Source organism: Phyllopteryx taeniolatus, chromosome 11, assembly GCF_024500385.1.
Source record: "Phyllopteryx taeniolatus isolate TA_2022b chromosome 11, UOR_Ptae_1.2, whole genome shotgun sequence".
Taxonomy (NCBI): domain Eukaryota; kingdom Metazoa; phylum Chordata; class Actinopteri; order Syngnathiformes; family Syngnathidae; genus Phyllopteryx; species Phyllopteryx taeniolatus.
Window position 1 is genome coordinate 21,902,467 of NC_084512.1, and position 17,361 is coordinate 21,919,827.

Below are 17,361 nucleotides of genomic sequence, written 5' to 3' on the forward strand. Positions count from 1 at the left end.
TGATCATGTATAACTTGTCCTTGCTGATTGGCTGGACGTAGTCACGTGCTTCTCTTTGCCTTATAGCGAGGCATGTAGCACCCATTTGAACTGACCAAAGATGGCTGAGTTGCCACATGGCAAATAAATACCACGCATTAAAAAAACAAACCTAGCTCAGAGTTCTTTTTCCCCCCTACTAGAAAAACACAAGCTAAACACTTAACCAGTGGTGCTTACATGGCTTTTGTTGCCTTTATGCAAAGAAAACAATACATTTAGAATGTACAAACGGCATCAAGACAAAAGTTGCACAAGTATTCCGCACTGTGACCTTGCCTACTCGCACGTGTCACTGAACACGCTGATGGAATAAGCAAAAGGGAGGCTAAGGAGAAAACACATTGTGGTAAAGCACAAGAGCGACATGTTCGCAATAACTCAGAACGACATTGTACAAAAATCCAAAGCGCAATGCTCCAGACACGAAACCAACAGTTCGCTGGACAGAAAAATGTGCTGATGACATCATCACGCGTGGCTGTAAACTCCAAAATAATTGGTGTCATTATGTATTGATAAGTTTGTGACTAAGAAGAAATTCAACATGAAGATTATCCAATATCTTCATTTTTTTTTTTAAAACCAACTAGTCCATGAATGTCCACGTTGTTGTTTTTTGCTGAATTTACACAGAACAAACAGATTTTGTTCAATTAAGGAGGACAAACTCACTTGGTTCCCTTTTGTCCTTGCATCTTGATGTTATAAAACACATACATTTTGCTTCCTAAATGTATAAAACACCTTCTCCATAAACGTCCAACCTTCCTGGTTTCGGAAGAGCGTGCACAAATAAAATAATAAATAGTCCATTGGTACCTGAGCGAGGACAAGATAGAGCACCTTTAAGTTAGAAAGCACCACCGACGTGACGCCAGTGTTAATTTTTTTTTGGTTTTTTTTGTGTTTTGCTTTCAAATGTCCAAAAAAGTGTCACAAGCAAACGTTCCGCCGCTCTTTTTACGTACTTGGTGTCCAGTCTAGGGCCTAACGACCAGTCCAGCTGAGCCTTAGTGATGAATTAGTGCAAATAAAAGAAAGCGAGAGAGAGAGAGAGAGAGAGAGAGAGAGAGAGAGAGAGCGAAAGAGACTCCCTCGGTCTGGGAGATGTGCTCAGCAGTCTTTGGGGGTCTTTGGTGGTCTGTAGGGCAACACTGGTGCGGGTCTGAAACCGACAACACAAATCAAGTCTTCATTAGTTAGGAAATAATGGAAAAAATAAAGAAAATAATAAGATCATTTACACAATATAACAATATATATATATATGAGAAATAATAAAGATGTAAAATATAGATAATATTAGTAAAAAAAGATAAAACTCAAAAATATTTTCCCAATTGCGTTGTGCAGGTTATAGGCCACATTAAAAACACTTTTTTTAACCTGGCATTTGAACAGGGGTGTGTAGACTTATCATGACCACTATAAATGTTCAAAACAAGAGGCGGGGGGAGCGCCGCCTCTTGTCTAATGGTTTGATATCAAACATTTATGTAGGTACAATTTTCATATCATTTATGCGCAAAAACTTTTCATTGAATCACTATTTAAGTACAGCTTTTCATTTTCCTATATTGACTTGCCGTGTTAAATATGAATTTTTTGAAGAGGCACTTTGAGTGAAAATTCAAGAACCACCGACATAATGAATGATGGCGTCAAATCAAAATTGAGTGATGAGGTCCGGACCGACCTGACGGGGAACGGGATGGCGGGCGGCGGCTTGGGCACAGTGGGGATCGGGATGGGCAGCGGTCCTCTCCCGGGGACGTGAAGGCCCGACACGGAGGCCCCGTGACCCAGGCGGGCTTTTCGGCCCAGCGGGTCGGCGGGAAGCGGCTTCTGGGGGGGACTCGGCTTGTCGAAGTCCTGCGGGTGACCAAGAAGTTTGGTTAAGATGTGACCTTGCGGAGTTGAGTTGGCGAGTCCGTGCCAGAATCTGGCCGCACACAATGATGAAAACTCAAATTATTTTTAATGAAGTCTAGGATATGAGGTTCAAATTTGGTAGCAGTAAAATACACTCTCGAGGAAGCATGGAAATGACCCTGGAATGGCCGCCTTGAATCAAAATGGCTGATTTCCTGCTTCTATTCGGGCATAAGACTTTTTTGTGGGTCGACTCATGATAAACATGCCTACCAAAATTTGTGTTGCTCAGGGAAACTGATATTTGAAAGTTTTGTCTATTATTGGGAGTTATCAGATTTTGCTGCCACGCTCCACCCTCACACGGTAATGAAAAGGCAAATTCCTCGCAATTGAGTGTCTAAAATACGTGGTAGAAATTTGGGAGTAATTGGACAAAATCAATTTTCTATTTTTGAAGTAACTCTGGAAATGCAAGGGTTAAGCGATAATTTTTTATTTTTATTTTTTTTAAATGGATTTTTACATTATGATTTCTGGAAAACTAAAACCAAAACACAATGAGCATGCTGCTGTGTACCACCGCTCACGCCCAGATACATGCCGATGCAGATATATCCCCCGTAATAAACAGCCCTTCATTGTTTTTTTCATTTCAGTGAAGCCCCGCTACTAATAGTGTATATCTGCCAGTAATTGATAACCCCACAAAAGGTTTATACTTTACTGCAATTGCCTTAAGATGCCAAAAGGTGATGACAAAGGACAACTTTTGTCTCCTCACCTCACCTCAGCACCAAAATGGCACCAAATGGCACTAAAACAGTGAATAGAAGAGATTTTCAGTGAATAATGGAGAACAGGTTAAAAAAAAAGGGAAAATAATATATATATATATATATATATATATATATATAAAACTAATGGATATTTCATTTGATTTGAAATTGTGTACGAGTAGAAGATCGATATGCAAATGAACACCCACAAAGCCCCTGGCAGGTTGGAGTGGTGGTGGTCTTAATTCAGCGTGAAGGATGGTGGCGTGGCGCGGCGCGGGCGACATGATCAAGACGTATGAGCTCTGTTGTAAAAGTGACAAATGGTGCAGCCTTTCGGACACAATGAGCTAATGTTGGCAAAGAGGTGACACTTCCCAGAGGGCTGCTCTTCACTCACCAGCGTGGCTGATGAAGAGCCCGAGAGCGAGCGGCGGCGGCGGCGGCGGCGGCAGCTCACCTGCTTTACAACAAACACTCGCTCGCCCACACTGTCGCAAAAAAATGTGTGGTCTGCGGCGCACTGCTGTCACAAAGAATACCGATCACTACAAAGAAAAGCGATTGAAGAAACCTCATCCCGATGTGATTTAGCAGCCCGAAGCAAGAGCGGCCACGTTGACTACACGGCTCCCTGGAGAGCAGAGCGCCATCCAACAACAACATCAACGATGAGGCTTTAAAAGTTGCCTTGAATGTGGAAAATTGAAAGCGAAAAGAAAACATCAGAGGGACTGCATCATATTTTACCACGATTAATTGACATCCCTCGTAAAGTCAGTATATCGTAATGCTAAAAAACATTCTTTTTCCTTTGTGAAAAATGAATATTATTGCAGCTTAGTGAGTCAGTTGTGTAACTGTTCTTCGTGTGACTGTCTGTATTATACTGCCCCCAGGTGGCCAAGACGCACACACCATAGGGAGCAGCACAATGTCCACTGAATTGAAGCAAAAAAAATGTGGCAAATACTGTTTAATTATTTTTATATTCTATTTCATTATGTCATCACTGTATGTTTTCATGAAGTACAATATTACAGTGCTATTGTTATTTAAAAAAAATTTTTTTTTTGAGGCTAAAAGCCTAGTCTAGAAAATGTTCTTCTTTTTTCCGGTGTGGATGCAATACGTTGCTGTTACACCAACAGAACGTGCTGTTCTGCACAAAGACGTGATTGGCCTTTAAAGAAGCCTTTCCGAATCCAAAATATTAGCAGTGACAGCGGCGGCGTCACATCTCACAATAAGCGGCTAAACACATTTTCCTTTGAGGGTTGCCGCTCGGGTTCGCCCTCGCTGCCCTTTTTATTGAATTTCTTATCGAATGTGTGACACGTCGTCTCTCTGCTTGATTAGAATCCGACCAATCTGCGACCTGCGCCTTGTTTTGACACGGCATTCTTTCTTAGGGGGCAGACAGCCGCCTTTCAGATGGCTTAAATGCGCATTTAGTCGGCTCGCCTCGCTGCGGTGCGTCTTGGGAAATCATCATCAAACGCTCGAGAGCATAGGTTTCACATCATCACTGTGCTCGCGATACAAAAGTCCTAAACTTGACACACTAAGTGAATTACACTTTGGGACAACGACTGAAGCAGACGGCGGTGATTTAATCTCTCTGCTGCTTCCAATATGGCTGATTCGGCAAACCTGGTGAGGAGGGGGAGGAAGGGGTCGAGGGGTTGTTGGGCAAGCACGCAGAATGCAGAGCAGCAATGCGCACTTTCTGGGTTCCTGCATTCTTTAATTTGATTGATTTCCTTGGTCTCCATCTAGAATTGGCAACGGAGGAGTTGAGTCACATTCAAAGGAGAACTTAAAGGGGACTGGAAAATAGTGTTGTGTAATGTACCTTTGTGCCAAATACACACAGCGTAGAGTTTGAACTGCTGCCTCCACGGGTTTTTGTGCTTTTAACTGTCTTTACGGGCACTCGCTTTTCCTCCCTCAGTGTTTCCATATCAGGACATACTGTGTTATGAAAAATTGTGTTTGGTCACGTCCATGCATATTGACTTTGTTGTGGTGTACTGATTTAAAACAGAAAAATGAGAATTAATAAAAGGTCGGAGTGAATCTTTTATGTCTCTGTGGTCTGTTTTGAATCATCCTCACATTTCACACGTCCCCAAATGCAGCATCAAAAGAGCTCTTCCTGTTTTTCCCCCCATGCAGCTAAAATGCAACCCGGACACAAATAACAGCATTTTTCTCGAGGGATCCTCTGCCGAATTGGCAACTATGGCCTAAACAATTGGAAATAAAAAGTCTAATTTGGAACAGTCACATTTTTAGGCTCTTCCGAAGACATGATTTGAATGTTGCCTTCCAGTAAATCATCACTCATACTGTATAAAATATGCACAAAGTTTTCGGCATACAGTGAACACGTGTTTCTGGAGCGGAATTACGTCCCAGAGTCACTCACAATAAATACAATTCCATGATATAGCGATAGACCATATAATTCAAAAAATAAATAATGTTGTATCACTTCCACACTTTAAACACATCTAAACTTGTTAAACACACTTAAAACACATTGTAAAAGTATTTGTACATTCATTTGGATATAAAAAGTCAGGAAAATGGATAGAAAATACCATACGTATTATTATGTCTGTGTATGCATAAGCCTTTAAGAGGCGGGGCCTGGTGGGGTGGTATGTGACATCTGCAAGTCTGCGTGTGAGTGCCTGGGCGTGAGCTGTGGCCATCACTGTGATCACCGTGTTTTACTGTTCTCCCTGCATTCAAACAGCGCCTGTGCCTCTTCTTTCCCACATGCGAGGGTATTACAGTGAGTAACTATACGATAAAAAGCATTAAAAAAATGATTGGTAAAAAAAAAAAAAAAATACAAATATAGGAGGGATACAAGCAATGCAATACGGCAGATGGGGATGACGTTCTTGTCAACATACCTGGCCCAGTCGGTAGGACCCGGGCTGGCGGGGCAGACTGAGGAAAGGCGGCACGCCGGGCGGCGACGGAGTGCTGTCATGGCGCTGGGCCGGAGGCAGCCTGTGTCGGGCGGGCAGAGGAGGCAGGGTGGGCTGGCCTACGCTGAGCGACACGGGCATGGGCTGGCTGATGTGCAGCGGCTGGTAGAGCGGCAGGCGGCGCAGGCTGTGCGAGTGGAACTTGTGCGCCGGGAGCAGGGGCTCGGCACTCAGGAGGGACGGCTAGGCAGAGAAACGTAACATCAGTTTTGTGATTGACAATCATATTTTGAAACTAAAGATCCTTTTTTGCTGTGCATGGGATGGAAACTGCTTTAAATCTAAAGCATCAACTATTAATTGCTGCTTACTTCTACATGTGGAAGCAGAGCCCAGAATGTGGGCATCTGAAGTTCTTCACATCTGACCCCTCACCAGTTACAATAGGTGTGCCGCAGGGCTCCGTCCCGGGGCTCCGGCTCTGCATCATAAACACCGCCACCCCCTCTGCCTCATGTTTCCTAAATTAAATATTCATCTCCATTGCTTTGCAGATGACACCCGGCTCTCCCTTTCGTGCAAACCAAACAACTTATTTCCACTCTCCTCCCTCATCACATGCTTGTCCGAATCAAACTCACCGCAAACTCTCTTAAACTGAACAGTGATAAAACAGAAGTTCTCATTGGCACCAAATGCACACTAAAATCTAAACTCGACAGTTTCTCCTACGATAGCTCCTATGTTTTCCCCTCCCTTCAGGTTAACAGTCTGGGTGCCATTCACTCATATTGAAATTCCTATCATTCCATTCTCATAGGCGGCACGGTGGGCGCCTGGTTAGAGCGTCTGCCTTATAGTTCTGTGGACTGGGGTTCAATCCCCGGCCCCGCCTGTGTGGAGTTTGCATGTTCTTCCCGTGCCTGCGTGGGCACTCCGGGTTCCTCCCACATCCCAAAAACATGCATGGTAGGTTCATTGAAGTCTCTAAATTGCCCCTAGGTGCGAATGTGAGTGCGAATAGTTGTTTGTTTATGTGTGCCACAGTCAAAACGTGTGTGTGTGTGTTGTGGTACTTTGATACTGATGCTAAAAATGTCAGATCCTCATTTGGGCTTTCGTGTAAAATTTACAGTACATCACCACGGCAACTTGGAGATGAAAGAACTGGACTGCAATTGGATGTATTTATTTAAAAAAAAAAAAAAAAGTTCCAGCTTGTCTTCAAAAGTCAAATGATCTAAGATGACATCATGAAGTTGGGTACACACAACTCCACTTATGTGAACTAGTGCATGTCATAAAAGTTTACAACATTCAAGGTGACTTTCGAAAAAGTTGCAGCTCGGTTCCAGAACACACCAATGAACACACACACACATCAGCTAACACATCCCAGAGCCGTCCATAACAAATTCTGCGTGTCGTTATCAAAACGTGTTTTCATTGTCTGCTGCCAACATCCATCACCTCTGGTGGCTCACAATTAAAGAAGCTTTTAGGAGCTCATCTTAATGGAATGTGTCTCTGTCAACTTCATTATTATTTCTTTTTAAGGGAGGCTGAATCAATGAAACGCTTCCACGTCAGCGTGTCAACAAAGCGCACGATCCGAAATGGATCGGATGAGAAAGACTCACCTTGTAAATGCTGGCTCCACAGGGTTTAGGAGGAGGTTTACGTTGTGGTAGTGGTCTGCACATGGACTGGGTCCTGGCTGGGCTGGTGGGTCTCTTGGCCTCGATGGATCTGTAAGTGCAGCAAAAGGTCATGAAATATGATCAACATACTTTATACTATGTTATGAATGCAACTCTATTGTGGGAAATACAGCATTTTTATGATTAAAGCAACAGTAGGTTAGAATTTTCTTTCTTTTTTTTTTTTTTAGCTTCAGGACTCCCTTAACAATTGTGAAATGGAATTATTTCAGTCTTGAAAGAAACTAACTCGTGCAGATAAGCTACTACAAGTAACTTTAATAAGACAAAGTAAATCAATTATTAATAATAACTTCAGTGTCATTATATTTTATTTATGAAATGTAATTCATTCAAATGTTTTTCAAATTAGCACGGGCACTAACAACTGTGTATTTTTATTATTGTTGTTAAACATGTATTTTTATTTGAATGTTATGCGTAAAACATTAAATTCTGTAAAATTTGTATAAAACCCTTTCGTCTGATCTAGGTATTATCAATATTGAAATTATTTATTAAATTATATGTAACAAAAAATATATAGAATATATTTACTTAAGAAATGTTTATGTAATTATCGTTAAGTATTAATTAAACAAAAACTAAAATATTATGAAGTCTAGTGGTGCATTTGTAAAATTGTATATAAATATAAATATATATATATAACATCTTCTGTTTTATGTGCACATTACTACATTGTTAGCTTAATAGTATAGTCACATTTGAATGTTTTCAGAAAACAAGAAAAACCTTTAAGCAAGTATGTTGGTATTTTTTATTGAGTAAGTTAAAAATGACTTGCACACCTATGCTATTTGGCTAACAACATATGTAATATAATAAAATACATTAGGTGAATGTCTGTGTATTTTTATAGATGTAACATAATACTGTAAGTTATATACAGTCAAAGGAAAATATATTAGACCACCCTTGTTTCTTCAGTGTTTTGTTCATTTTTAGTGCCTGGTACAACTAAATATACATTTGTTTGGACAAATATAATAATGACAACAAAGGTAGAATTTAAGAGATGATATCCATTTTACATGTTTTTCTCGATAGTAACCAACATCACTTGGAATATAATAAAGCTTAAGCATGTCAAATAGGAAATAAAGCATTATGGAATCAGCTATATTTTGTCGTGTTCATTGTATTCTTCAGGTAATATACCTTTAATGGTACCAGACATTAAAATGAAATGAAATTGAAGAAAAAAGTGGTCTGACAATTTTTCTTCTGTGTTTGACTGTATATATATTACTATATAATTTAACAAAAGACATATTTACATTTATGTATTCATTATTAGATTTATCCATCCATCCATTTTCTGAGCCACTTATCCTCACAAGGCTCGCGGGAGTACTGGAACCTATCCCAGCTATCAATGGGCAGGAGGCGGGGTACACCCTGAACTGGTTGCCAGCCAATCGCAATGATTAGATTTAAATATTCTTAAAAATGCTGCAAAACTGCCAAAACCAAGAAAGCACAGTGGAGACAGACAACCTTCTCTCCTGTTTTGTTTTTATGGGCTCACCTGAGCTTCTCCAAGGTGCTCTTCCTGTGGGTGAAGAGCAGTCGCAGCAGCGTCTTCCTCTTGAGGAAGACGAGGCCGCTGGCCAGCAGCAGGCCACTCATGGTCACCAGGACGGCCACGATGAGCAGCACGCCGTCGGCTGACGCCACATACGACAACACACACATTAATGCACACACGTCTACGGCCACACAACGAAGAGAAGACATGCGCAGAGTGTTAAAAGCGGGTCGTTTTTTTCACTGTGAGTCATATTCTTTGGAAAGACTGCGCGGTGTAATTCACAGCCGAGGGCAATTGGGAGTTGTGTTATTCCAGGAAAATCATAGCGGAACAGCGAGGAAAAAGATGTAAAACATAACAGCTGCGGCCTAGAAATGGAATCATTGCATCAAGCTACCTGCCAATCTTGTCGGCCCGCTGTCGATGCTTCCGCCGAAGCCGGCCCCTTCGCAGAATGGGGGCGCCCAGTGTGCTTCGCAGTGGCAGTTCTTCTTGTTGTTGCACACCTGCAACGGTGGACATAACAATGTGTTACACATGTGAACCCCCGTTTATTGTGGGGGATGGGGAAAATCTGTGATATAAAGAGACATTATTTGCTTTTATACTTTGACCCCTCCCACATGCTTTAAACACATTTAAACTTATTAAAAACAAATAAAGGGTTTGCATCCCCCCCCCACTTCTGCTTGACAGATAAGTTTATCACCTCTTTTTGATTTTTAATTGATTATAAAATAAAACACCAACCTGATAACAATTAGCGTTATATTGACACTCCATTACAAATAGTTCATGCTACCAATGAAGCAGCTGTGGCTAACAGCAGCTTGTTTACAGTGCTAATGCTAGCTTAGTTTTCCTAGCGCTGCTATTTTGTTGAAGCCGGAAATGCGTTCTCTCTCACTATCACAACCACGCACAATTGTATGCAAGTATGAATGGCCATGTTTGAGGGATTAGTGAAGCGAGGCTACATTCAATCCATGCTAACATTAACACTGCAATTTTCCCCTTTATGGTTCCATGCAGTTGCCAAAATCAGGGTGCCAAAAAGTGGTATGACAGTTAATTATGTGTCATTCACAAAAATGTACAATTGAAAAAAACATAGCTTGGAGTGAACAAATGTGGCTGTAAGTCAAATAATAGAAAAAACATGTGCAAAAGGGAGTCCAGCCCTTGTAACCGAGAGGGGACTTCCCACCGATCCAAGAGGATTCCCGAGTGAGCTGTCATCGTGATGTTGGAAGGAGGAGCAGGGAGGTAACTGAGGGACTGAGGGGGAGTTGTGCAGCTGCACACTGGATGGATGCTGGATGTTGCTCCGGGTTAGCGAGGTTAAAATGCACAACGAGGGAGGTTTGATGAGCGGCAGCTTTATGTCTTGATGACCAGCGCCAATCTAAGCATGGCTCCTCCTACAGTTGTCGAGCGAATGCTAACAAGAATGTGACACGTGAGCATTAAGTCAAAATCTGCTCAAATATACAGTGGCACCTTGGCTTACAAAAACATTTATATTATTTTTTTAATAAAGAAAAATAGCACTGTAATACATAAAAACAATTAAATATCATGTTAAGAAACTGGTTTTATAAAACGGTTTTAAAAATGTTTTTGCTTTGACAAACTATCATGATTTAATTCCCTGAACCCATTCAAACAGGAAAAAGACGGAAAAAAAGGAGGGTATAAAGTTGGCTCAACATGCTTTTAATTTGCCCAGTAACCGCAAACTGATTAAACTGACAATTTGCTCAAGAGTCAGTCAGACTGTAAGACAGGCTGCGGCCCCAAATATTGAGTTTCCCGCTAGTTTGCACTCACCCCACGTCCGTTGCACTTTCCCGAGCACTCGTGCACGCCGAAGACGCTGACGTTCTGGCATTGGCGATTCAGACACACCTGTCAAGAGGGGGAACACAGATTGAAGCATTTTGGTTGAACCCCCGTTAAATTGCGGTTATTTTTCACAGAGAGCGCATATGCCCGGGAGTATTGTTGTATGCCGTTTGTATGTGTTGCTGCTCCTTGTGAGTCTTAAAGTAGCAGCTGTTTGAAGTTTTATAAGTACCGTAACATCGATACTCATTTCCGTTAGCCCGTCAATGGCATTTCACATCATATGTTAGCATTAAGCTAGTGGACATGCATTAGACGAAATTACATGGTTTGGTTGAACATTTTAGTGAATACATTCACAAAGTGTAATTCTATTTTGTTTAATGCGTCAGTTTTGGTTTAAACTTTAACTGTGAGTGACAAATAAACAACTTGAAGCAAGCACGCTTCGCCTCTGTGCGAGTGGGTCTTCATTTCCTCAAAGTGATGTTATACGATACGGCTCCTATTTCTTGACAATGGAGAGTGAGAACAGGTGCTTTAACACTTTAAAAAGTGTTTCAATAGGTTTAGTAGGTTTTAATTACTTTAAATGTGTTTAAAGTCTGTGGGGGGGGGGGGGGGGTTTCAACTATTGCGGGTGGGTCTGGAATGTATAATCAGGGGTTCACTGTACAATCTTTAGAATCAAAATCATTTGGAATACTTTTTTTGCATTTCATGCTAACTCACCCTCCCGTCTCCACATTTGGTGCCAGCCAGAACAAGACCGGGATCTGGCATGTCGTCTCCCAGGTAAACATGCGTTCCTCGACATAGGATGCGGCCCCCCTCCTGGAGTGGGATGTTGGTTTCGATGGAAACGGCGTTGGTGCCAATCACTGGCCGGTTGGCGCCGCCCTGGCACTGGATTTTACCACACTTTGCATCCCTGTATATGGCAAACACATAAGACAAAAACAAAACTACTATTTAGATGTGGATGTAGGGAAATACATCCTGTCCATCACAAACTGCTGAAAAACTGCTGAGATGCTGTGCTTTTTTACATTGGGGGTACCAACCTCCAAAACACTCATTGGTGGTTGATACCCACGTGGGCTTAAAAAAAATCCCCAAATACACACACACACACACACACTTATATTCCAATGCAATTATAATGGACATCAATTATCCTTGGATATTCGCTAGCGGCGGTCCACTGTACTTAGTTCCCTGGGAGCTGCGTTAATTCAGTATTTAGATTTTTTTCATGTGTCTTGCTTGCTTATTGTTTCTGGAAAACTACTGCCTTGCCTCCCTGCTTCCCTGTGCTGGGGTCCTCCACTTTTGCCAGCAACATCACCACACAACCCTGACCCCCACTTGTCTGTTTTCAAAATCAATGCGGCCCTTGAGCACAAAGATCGTTTGTCCAGCCCTGATCTAACCCCACCTGTGCAGCTGCAGAGCCCCCACCTTGCATCGCATTTGGCAAAGGAGCCTTTGGAATCCTTCCCACAGTTCCCGTAAGGATCCCCCGCGGAGTTGACTCGCTCAAAGCAGATCCCCGGGGCTGGCTTGGCTCCTGCACACAAGACGGCACGGGTTCAAAAATAACCGACATGAAGAGCAGTGTTCAAAGTCCGAAGTACAAAAAAATAAACCGACCTGGACCCCACAGGGTGATGCACTGCTGCTCGTGCGTCTGACAGATGCCGTTGTAGCAGTAGCCCTCCACGACGTGACAGGCGTGGCCGTCATGGAGATAAACGTTGGCCGGGCAGTGAGGGTCGGCGCCAGTGCAGAACTCTGGCAGGTCGCAGGAGTTGCCGGACTCGCGACACATGGTGCCTGCTGGTTTGAGCTGGAAAAATGAAACATGAGCGCTTTGGACATGAGACTTAGGAGGGCTGCAATTCGTTGTTCAGTCTTTCACATATATGGCATACTATGATTAAACAATGCTTAGCAAATGCAATAGACCGGTGTTTCCCCCACCTTTAAACAACCAACGATCATATTTTACATCAGAAAAATGTCACACACACACGTCAAACAAAAATGTCACAAAAAGTGTTACAATGTAAGGTTAATAAAAATCTTTTGTAATGCTTAATACGCCAATATTTAGAAGCTCTCCAAATTGATTTTTAATGCTGAAATATAATTATGAATTTCAAAATTTACCATTTCATACAAACACATGAACAATGACTAAAACACCATCTTGATTAATGTTATATTAGTTATTTACTTACATTTCATGTGTTGAAATTTGCTTTGAGAACCTAAACCCTCAAATTATATATATAAAAAAATCTGTATATGTGCACCCACTTTAGAGAGCAGCATTTGTCAATGTCAAGCTAGTGAGTTCAAGCGTAAACGTTACCTGGCAGTCTTCACAGCACTGTCCGTGGGCACAGACGGCATCTCCTTTCAGTGTGCACGTGGTGGCGTTGCAGCACGGATTCAAACATTCCTTAGGGGAGGAAGCGGAAAGACCACAAGCTGAAGGATAGCTGCATTTAAAAGACAATATCAGCAGTCCTACTTGTAATATCGGTTTTTGTCGCTGATACTTGATGAAGCACAAGAAGACCAATCACTCAGCGTTAAAAGACAAGCCTGGTTTAAAAACAAAAGTAGACTATCCAGAGAGTGGCAAAAAAAAAAAAAAGCACTTCATTTCTTGCTTCCATTTCCAACACCGCACCTTTGTGAAGCGACCAAAATAAAATTATAGCGTGGACTGGACATACAGTGGATATAAAAAGTCTACACACCCCTATTCAAATGCTAGGTTTTTATGATATAAAAATAGAGACCAAGATAAATCAATGTTTTGTTTTTTTTCTTTAAACAGGTCCATCAAAACATTATTTTTCGTGAAACTGGTCCAAAAACCTGAAGCCTGGACCTGATCTCCATACTGGAGGACCATCTCTTGTCACATTAAGAGGAAAGATGGCAATTTCTCAGGATCTGACCTTTACAACTACATGGGGTCTCATATGTTTTGTATTTGGGACTTGTGGAGCCCTTGTGGGGGTTGAAGAAGACCTAAATTGGGTGTAGCGGGCCTCCCTCTCTCTGGGGATCTTCAAGTATGATGTGACATAAACTGACTTGGTCTACGGTGGATGGGATTTTTCAAGGAAAAGATTCTCCACGGTGACACGACCAACCCACACTCCAAGGAGAACCCGAGAGGGGAGTAGTGCTGCTTTTTATCTTTTATTAGATGCCAAAACACATCAGCTTTATTTCTCCAAGTCATGCACTGCACCGTCACGCGAAAGAATTAACTCGATTTTTAGTGGTCTAAGTGTGGATGTTTGGTGGGTCTCGGAGGCAACGGAGAGAAGTGTTGCAGTCTGACAGCTGAAAGGAGGTAGACTGTTTTTCTCTCAGCCATGACAGAAGCCTTTTTGTTTAGAGAGGACATGAAAGGCGGCTTTCATCTCCTCGTGAGAGTTTTGTCTCCACATCAAAGAGGCAGTGACATGACGCACAAATTACACTTGACCATACTGTCGACAATTTGTCCCATTGGAAAAAGAGCAGATGAGTGTATGTCATTCCGTGACCAAGCTAGGAACTCAATTTACTCGGAGAGTGGAACCTCGGTTTACGAATGACCTGGTTTACGAACAATTTTTGAAAAGAAATATTACCTCGGGTTACACACTATTTCCAGTGCACGAACAGTCTTGGCATGACCTCGGATAGCTCAGAATCTTGTGCAAGATCTCTGCGATATCTTGTCAAATTCAAATATATTTACAATTTGAGATAAAAATCATGTTACACCTTTAAACTACACTTTTTTTTCCACATTAAAAAAATCTAAATAAAAAGTAAAAAAACAACAACAAACAGTGTGCCACCTTTGTGACTGGATGCTAAACCCAACAAAATTTGTGAAATACCCTCATAAGCCACATTAGCTATACAGTATCTGCACAAACGCATTACATCTGAAATTCTGCCTCTATGAAGATTATAATGCAATTTTTTTAATGGCATTGTCAAAAACCTTGATTAATGTGAACTGCACTATATCTCAATGGAGGTGTTTCTAATATTCCGGTTGCCTTATGCGAGTAGAGGAAGAATCCTCAAGGCATTTTTGGACACTCCATTTCTTGAGTGAATAATGCATGACCGCTAATGACCAGCAGCCGTGTGTCTTTGGAGGTGCGGATCTAAATTAGAACTGTTCGGCCTCGAGGGAGGTCTGCGCTTTACGGGCTAGTGGCAGTTCATTTTAAAAAAAACAAAAACGCGATGATGATCAATGATCGACTGAAGCCTTTGTCATATGTGCCCGAGACGCCGTCCTAAGAGACGAGCGGCTGCAGTCATACGTCGACTAGGTGGCCTGCAGTGTGTGTAAATCTGTGTGTGTGTGATGGATTCACGCATCAGCACGTGCTCGTGAGTTGCCGACAAAAGCCGAGGAAAGTTTATTTCAGCCCGGACCCGATCAAACATTTGCTTTTTGTCACACCACCGGAGAGCGACTTGATGAATGTTCCTGTGACTGGGAAATGACAACCCGCGCGATAGCCTGTCACACCATGGACTGAGCACCAGGCGGTGGGGCCCGCAGAAGCTGCGATGGAAGGAAACTACTTGGAAAAGACAAGTCGAGTGGCGAGCTGTGCTTTTAGATGTTTTTTTTTTAAATATATACATTAACATGGAGTCACAATGACAGTGTAAAAGTGAGGGGAAACTTTAAAAAGTTGACATTAAACAGTAAAAGTTTGAGATGATATATGACGTCGATGCTCATTTCCATTGGTCCGTCTGCGGCATTTCGCATTATAAATTAAATAGCATGAAACTAACGGTCTTTCGTGAGAGGAAATTATATGGCTTGTCTTTTTACTTGTATACAGTTAGGTCATTTGACTTATTGTTTTATTATAGAGAAGTAAACGTGACTTTATAATTGTATGGCAGGTAAGTAGTTTTACTTTTTTTATTTTTCAGAATTACCGTAACACCTATGCTATTTTCTGTTAGCCTGTCTATAGCGTTTAGCATTACATAATAACAGACTTTTTTTTAAAAATGTTGTCTTGTCTTTGTACTTGTATACAGTTGACCCATTTAACTTATTTTCGTTTTAGTATAAAATGGTTAACCTGTCTGTATACTTCTATGAAAGTTAAGTATTTTTACTTTCAGTTTTATTATACAGTGGTAAAGCTGATTTTATAATATATATGACAGCTCAGTTGTTTTACTTTTCTTGTTTGTTCAAGGTTTATAATTAGCGCGACGTTAGCCAGTCTATGGCATTCCATATTAAGCTACCAAAGTTAACTTTCGTTAGATGACATTATATGGTTTGGTTGACCATTTGGGCCTTTATTTTGTTTATATATAATAAATAAAAATGTTTATTTTTCTCTTGTTTCTGTATTCACTTTTCCAATCTTGAACTGGGAGTGACAAATAAACAGCTTGAAGCGAGCAGATTTGTACCTGTCGTGGGTGTGTCTGGAATGTATCCCCTCGCGATAAACGGGGGTTCACTGTCATACTTTACTGTCTCCCCGAATAAATATTGAAACTGGCACAGTGTTCGAACCTACCTCGAGCTCTCCGCAGTCACACTCCTCCCCTTCCTCTACGTAGCCGTTGCCGCACTTCTGGCCCCCGTAGAGCACCTTGACCTCTGGCATGTTGTACAGACACATGCCCACGCCTTTCTCCAGACTGGCTGCGAGGTCCTTCTTGCTGCACGTGCTGAACACCGTTGGGAACGGATATCTAGCAGGGGCGGGAGGAGTTGAGACAAGGTTGATGACCATTTAGGAAAGAGGAAGACTGATGATGCAGAATCCAATATGTTTTTACTATTCGTGTGAGCCGCAGTCCAATACAGCACATTTTCAATGTTCATGAATCCAAAACAGCCCATTCAATTTCCCTGTGAGCAATCTCTTTGTGCATTACACACAGTGTTGGATCGTTTGTTTTAGCGATGGAGTTTCTACATTATATAGTTAACTCCTATAAGTTAATGGCTCACCGTTTACAAATTTGCAGATTTTTGAGTCAGACCGACTTGCCAGTCATTGGATTTTCAAATCAAATCAAAATAGGGACAGCTGGAAATGTATTTTAAGCCAGTAGCTCACATAAAAAGGCAGACTCTACAGCACTGGTCAACCCACCGTTGCTCAAGAAATGGACCCTTCCGAAAAATGTATTCCAAGATGGCCTCGGTTTGGAGTGAATCCACATTGCACGTGTTTATTATGACAGCTGAGGCCACCAGGTAGAGAAAGTGAGCCAAGCAGAAAGTGTCGACTTCCTTGGATAATATTGGCTTGAAGCCCCGCAGCGTCTCCAGGTGTATAGTTTGTCGGAGCGGAACTAATTTGGCTGTGCACCACAATTCGGCGCGTTTTAATTAGCCAGCCCCCTTTTTTCAGTCAAAGTGAAAATAAAACACAGCTGAAGATAATATCTCACGCCTTAGGAAGGCTTGGCGGGGTAACGTTTCGGTGCTCCATCCTGCTCTCATTCGGCTTTATTGATCAAGATGTGAGGATTGCTTTGGAATGCTCATCAAGTGAGAAGAATAATGTTAATCAAATACCACTCTTGGAATTTTC

The 17,361-nt window shown here is 41.8% G+C and overlaps 1 protein-coding gene across 2 annotated transcripts in view; it reads right to left on the reverse strand.

The window, feature by feature from the left end:
* Window positions 1-206: 206 nt before the first annotated feature.
* The window catches only part of adam12b (ADAM metallopeptidase domain 12b), a 63,299-nt gene continuing 46,144 nt past the window's right edge, over window positions 207-17,361 (reverse strand). Inside the window, exons 12-23 of one of the 2 annotated variants that reach the window (XM_061790736.1) lie at window positions 16,333-16,510; window positions 13,116-13,205; window positions 12,392-12,587; window positions 12,200-12,308; window positions 11,471-11,669; window positions 10,724-10,801; window positions 9,291-9,399; window positions 8,891-9,071; window positions 7,279-7,387; window positions 5,621-5,881; window positions 1,739-1,914; window positions 207-1,207 (exon numbers count right to left, since the gene is read on the reverse strand). In XM_061790736.1, coding sequence (XP_061646720.1) covers window positions 1,156-1,207; window positions 1,739-1,914; window positions 5,621-5,881; window positions 7,279-7,387; window positions 8,891-9,071; window positions 9,291-9,399; window positions 10,724-10,801; window positions 11,471-11,669; window positions 12,200-12,308; window positions 12,392-12,587; window positions 13,116-13,205; window positions 16,333-16,510 — 1,738 coding nt within the window. In that variant the 3' untranslated portion in view covers window positions 207-1,155. The remainder of the gene's footprint in view (window positions 1,208-1,738; window positions 1,915-5,620; window positions 5,882-7,278; window positions 7,388-8,890; window positions 9,072-9,290; window positions 9,400-10,723; window positions 10,802-11,470; window positions 11,670-12,199; window positions 12,309-12,391; window positions 12,588-13,115; window positions 13,206-16,332; window positions 16,511-17,361) is intronic. The other variant, XM_061790737.1, reaches the window with a different exon arrangement.